At 42.4% G+C, this 5,836-nt stretch overlaps 1 protein-coding gene across 1 annotated transcript; it reads left to right on the plus strand.

Annotated features, from left to right (window-relative positions):
* Nucleotides 1-3,260: 3,260 nt before the first annotated feature.
* Nucleotides 3,261-4,883, plus strand: LOC116400070 (uncharacterized). The gene is made up of 3 exons (XM_031877714.1): nt 3,261-3,690; nt 3,926-4,043; nt 4,301-4,883. Exons 1-3 carry the CDS (start codon nt 3,343-3,345, stop codon nt 4,501-4,503), a joined length of 669 nt encoding a protein of 222 aa, XP_031733574.1. The 5' UTR covers nt 3,261-3,342; the 3' UTR covers nt 4,504-4,883.
* The last annotated feature ends 953 nt before the right edge of the window (nt 4,884-5,836 follow it).

The raw sequence follows: 5,836 nt of genomic DNA on the forward strand, positions 1-5,836 counted from the left end.
TTGGGTATGGTAATGCAATTTTTGAGCAGAGGCCTAAATATAGGGCTAGGGTCCAAAAGGTTAATTAAATTCCTCACAGTTAACAAAGAAAGACGGATGGACTGTGTCTTTAAGTGAACAACAGCTCTGGTAAGTGAACTGCTTTTGTTTGTAAAACAAAATGATCACAGGCTTGACTCTGCCAAGATGGCTGCCCAGTGTTTAAATATTTTCAGTTGGCTGGTTGGTTTCTCCGTCTTCCTTGTCATGATCTGCTCCGACACTTACAGGTGGTTTGTTTTGTCTTGCCACCATTTTTCATCCTCTGAAATCTGGTGTAGTCCACGTTGGCATCATATTTGTGATTGTGATTTGCTATAATAGAATGGTGTTGGCATGACATGGCAAGGACCTTACAGATAAATAAAGTGTGTTTATTTACCTTACGATGCTCTACTTTCTATACTCAAAAAAAAAACTATGACAACACTCGCACACTGTCCAACTTTATCTCAAGATTCCACTATGTCCACTCCTCTGGCAACAAGTCATATGAGACAACAAACAGAACAGATAGATCAATCTAAAGAAAAAGACAAATAAACATATATATATTAGTGCTGGGTAACGATTACAATTTTTAATTTTTAATTGATTTTTCTGTGATTAATCGCATTGTTATGCGCAGAATTTAATAATGAATTCAAAAGTACTGTATTGCGCACTTTTATTTTAAAAGTACTGCTATATGAACAAAAGTGCAATAACATTTGGTTTGCAAACACTTTAAACAAATAAGGTTCTTTTTAACAGCAGTATTCCCTTTACACAGTAGCAGTTATAACACAGTTATGTAATGTCACGTTAAGTTGTCACGTTACGTTGTTAAGTTGTCACGTTAGGTTGTCACGTTACGTTGTTAGGTTGTCACGTTGCGTTGTCGTGTAATGTTGAATTTGTTATGTTACGTTGTTCGGTAACGTAAACTGGTCGAGCGAGCGAGGATGGATGGTAGCATTAGCTTGGTATCGTGCATGCTATGTACTATGCTACTATAGTATAATTGAGTGTCATCCAGAAACTACTGGCCCGAATGGCCAGTATGGGTAATGCGAGTTTAAGGCACTTCCGTAATGGCTTCGTTTTCGGAACCAGAGATTGCTGCCTGGCTAACATGTATCAACTCGAAGGAACGTATTCTGTGGAAGAATCGGTCGGCCCGTCACTGAGCTCCAGGATTTTAGGTGGATTGTCCCGATAACGAGTGCGCCAATGTCGCAGAGTTTGGCGTGCGCTTAAAGAGGGGGACAGAGGAAAGAAGACCTGGCAACCTGGTGCCTGGGTATAGGCAGAAGAAGGGTGGTGTAAGGGAACAGCGAAGGGACAGGTGGGATGGAACACTGGAAATTGAAGGGAGGAAGAGAGAGTCGGCATCTCGTTGCCACTATGGAAAGTTGAGTTTGCCTGAGGCAGTGGAGGGGGATGAGAGGTGACACGCTGGAACCTGGCAACCCAGAACTTTGTGGGTGGGAGGGCAGAGCTTGGGGTTGCGTGGTGGCGTCACTAATGTTGCACGGTGTATCGATACTAAAAAGGTACCGCGGTACCGGTACGTTAAAAACGATACGATTTTGCATATTTTTAGTATCGATACTTCATTAAAATAGCGAGATCAGAGCGCACTCACTGTTCCGCTCCCTGTCATGCTGCCTGCACGCATTGACTGCAAGGGGGCGGGGCTGCCCAGCGCTCACACAGCAACAGGCAGCCTCACTCACAGCGAGTGATAGCAGGGGAGACATGCATCAAGGCCCGTGTACGTTTTGATAGTCTGTTTTACCATTCAGTCGAAAAAACGACAATACGGAAATAATACGGAATTATTCTCGTTTTTCGTTTCAAACCAAAAACGGAAAAACGGAAATGGGGGTCCGTGTACAGTCCCCACTGACCTACAGAGACCCGTCTGCGAAACGTGTTTCAAAGCCACACAGACCAAGGGAGGCAACACGTCTAACATGGCAAAGCACCTTTCAGACAGACACCCCGAACTTTTCAAAGAGTTCAAAGAACGACAGGTAAGCAAATGTGATTATAAACATGAACACCCCCAAGCTCACCTATATACAGCTAACACGAGTAGCCTTAGCCTAGTTTGACGACAAGCCTATATGATCATGAGGTCACAATGCACACAAAAGTGTACTAAATGAAACACAGTTGATGCAAAATGGCTACATGCTGGTGGAGCCTGAGGGTGGATCTTGAGCCAATTATTTTTATTTTTAGTTAAGGAAAAATAATTATTCCATGAATTAAGATAAAATATGAAGTGAAAATATCAAACTCACTAAATGATTTTATTGGTTCAGAGTGGCAAATCGGCTCAATAGCGCCCCCTACAAAATTTCGACGAAGCAGCCCTCGCTGTACGTTTCACATAGATTTACAAAATTTGGTGGGCACATGTATCACATGTGGACTTAAAAAAAAGTCTTAGGGGTCTAAGCTCTAAACCCAACTGGAAGTTAGCCATTTTGAATTTTGTATGAATTTCTCGTGTTTTTTTACTGATAAGCACGGACGTAAGCAGGATTCTATAATTACAGCGGCCCAAACACTGAACTTATTGAAAGGGTTTGTGGGCACACCATGAGAAAAAGACTTCTCTGATCTAAATATGTGCAAACTAAGATGCTTGGAGAGCAAAAGTTAGATAACAGTGGATTTTCAAACATGTCAGTGGGCATTAGTATAAATGATCTGTCCAGAGCTTCTTCATGACAATCAGGTTAAACGTTACAATGAATGCTTCACACTACAATCTAAAGTTACAGAAGAACTTAAAATGAAAACAGTGTTAAATTAAAGTGTTCAAGTAACAGCAAATGGCACTACTGTTTTGTTGACTTTCATGTAAGTCCAAATACAATCAGCAGGACACTGCAGGGAGTTGAACTCCATCCCAGTAAACTGACAGTCTGTTATGTTACAAACACTGAAGCACATTCACACACATTCATTTTCTTAATGATCTTTAAAGGCTTACATTTATGATTGTATCGGATGTACACTCAAAACATTTGAGGCTTAAGACCTGGCAACATGATCTTGCTACGCTGCTGGTCTACGCAGGAAATATCTCACTCGTGCACGCAGAGTGTGATGGTCACAGAAATGCATGGCCGCGTCACCCAGAGTCCTGCCAGTACCAGGAAATACTGTTTAACTCGTGCACGCAGTGTATGACGGTCACAGAAATGCAAGGCCAGAGTCCTGCCAGTACCCTCGACGTGCGTGAAGTTGCGAGGGCCCGATCAATGCTGCTCGCAGCTTTAATTTTTCCTTAGTCTGGGTTTCTCTATGTCCTCTTATGCTGCTATTCAAACATCAACCAGCGTAAATCTACGATGGGCCTTACTGCCGCGGGCATCGCGTCGTCCCAGACACAACATTGTAATGCTTCAAAAAAGATTAAACACTGTTATTCCAACGAAGATTACTACTGTCCTAGTGTATTGTCCATTAAGTTGCAATCTTGCCTTCTGTCCTATCAATTCTGTTTGCAGGTTCTTAAATGTGTTAAGCAGCCTATTAAACAGATCCGCAAAGGTCTCAAAGAAACGGGAATCTGGCCGCTTCTTTCAGACAGGCCAGATGTGCACCCCATTTTTAGAAGGGAGTCGCTCCCATGAGGAGCTTTACCCACAGGTAAGCTGCCTTGTGTCTTTATTGGATTTATGTTATTCCTGAGATTTGTTTGCAAATACTTTCATGTAATTGAATTTGTTTAGGTTTCTGTTACCAATGTAAAAACAATGTTGTATTATTTTTAAGATCACAATGCCACATCTAACAAGTTTTAATCTTAGTAGACGGCCCTGCTATCCACTTAGCCACAGTCACCCCACACACTTGATACACACTTGTATTGGATCCCCTGTAGGCTGTGATCCAGAACATCCACTGGCCACAACCGAAATGTGACGGTGACGAGGAAGACCCTGTTCCATTGGATAAAGTCAGTCTCGTCACTAGATTTTTGAGGAAGTTCATAGAGGAAGGTAACACTTGTCTTATCCTCTCTACATATTTATTGCATCTCTTATCTCTATTTGCACCTACTTGTTTGGGTGCTGCGATTGCGGAGAGTGAACAAAAAAAGGAAGAGATGGCAGTTCTGATGCAAAATCTGCATACAATTTGGGGTACAGATATAATTCTATGCATGGTGTATATGATATTTTGGCAAGTTTTACTGGCTCAAATTTTAATAAAATGCATTTGACGTGTCGCATGCATAACATTTTCTCTTCCATAGCATCACCAGAGGTGCTCCGTGACCTCATGAACTTCTGGGTTGGGTGGGAGCTGCTGACAAGAAACCTCATCGTTGAGGTTGTAACCTCAACTTACCTGGTTGCTCTCACCTGCTTCTTCAAATTGAAGCTCCCCAGACACTACCAGACCTATAAGATGCAAATTAGCTTAAGCTACAATCTGGTACAGTGCTTCGAATGGTGACATTTATGTTTAAACTGTACATGGTCCCTTTTAAATAAATAAGATGCTCCACCAGGACATGATGATGGCCATCAGTTCTGGTTTTGGGCTTGTGTAGATGAAAATATCATGGTGTTACACTTGAATTCCTGTTCACATATGCCCTATTTAGTTTCTGAAGTTCTTTAAATATGATTATTTCATTCAAGTGTACCACTACCAATACTGTTAAACCATAACAATGACCAGTCCCTTGAAACACAGTAAAGCAGTACATTATTTTGTTTTAATTGTTTTTATGTACAAATTGTATGCAAGAAAGGCATGAGTAAAAACAATGCAAACTTCAAATGAAATGCTCTTAGTCATTACTTCACACATGTTAAACATTTTTGGGAAGTTCAGGAGTAATGTGAGCACATCATGCTATAGCTTCACCATAAAAAAAAAAAAGGAAATATAAACTTGAACATAGTAAGCGTTAAGTAAACAAATAATTTCAAGTTGAATTACTTACTGAAAATTCTACTGGAGTTGTATGACACGTCAAGCATGTAATAATTACCTTGCCTCAATTAAGTTCTCAACATATTGGACAGTGTTGAGATACAGTATATGTCAACTCCGAAACTGTCAGACTCTTGCAGCTGCATCATTTCAGGATCTGAGAGAGGCCTGTCCAGTGCAGGAACATTGACCCCAGGATGAGGCTCATTTGTGTATCCACTCTCCTCCCATTGAATCTCTGGTATACCCTGACAAAGACAGATAAGTGTATATGAATTGTATTTAATTACCTTTAATATGCACACACAAATTTAAAGAAGCACTGTGCCCTTACCACTGCTTATTACAAAATAGGTCTTAGTTTGGGATGAAAGAAAGAAAATGCAATGCAATTATCCATCCATCCATCCATTTTCCTCCGCTTATCCGGGGTCGGGTCGCGGTGGCAACAGGCCAAGCAGGCTGACCCAGACTTCCCTCTCGCCGGCAACATGTTCCAGCTCATTCTGGGGGATCCCGAGGCGTTCCCAGGCCAGCTGGGAGATGTAATCCCTCCAGCGTGTTCTGGGTCTTCCCCGGGGTCTCTTCCCAGTTGGACGTGCCTGGAAAACCTCCAGTGGGAGGCGTCCAGGAGGCATCCTAATTAGATGCCCGAACCACCTCAGCTGACTCCTTTCGACGCGAAGGAGTAGCGGCTCGACTCCAAGCCCCCTCCTGATGACCGAGCTCCTTACCCTATCTCTAAGGCTGAGCCCGGCCACCCTACGGAGGAAGCTCATTTCGGCCGCTTGTAGCCGCGACCTTGTCCTTTCGGTCACGACCCAGAGTTCGTGACCATAGGTGAGGG

Source organism: Anarrhichthys ocellatus, unplaced genomic scaffold (assembly GCF_004355925.1).
Source record: "Anarrhichthys ocellatus isolate YVR2014 unplaced genomic scaffold, GSC_Weel_1.0 scaffold145, whole genome shotgun sequence".
In the NCBI taxonomy this organism is placed as follows: domain Eukaryota; kingdom Metazoa; phylum Chordata; class Actinopteri; order Perciformes; family Anarhichadidae; genus Anarrhichthys; species Anarrhichthys ocellatus.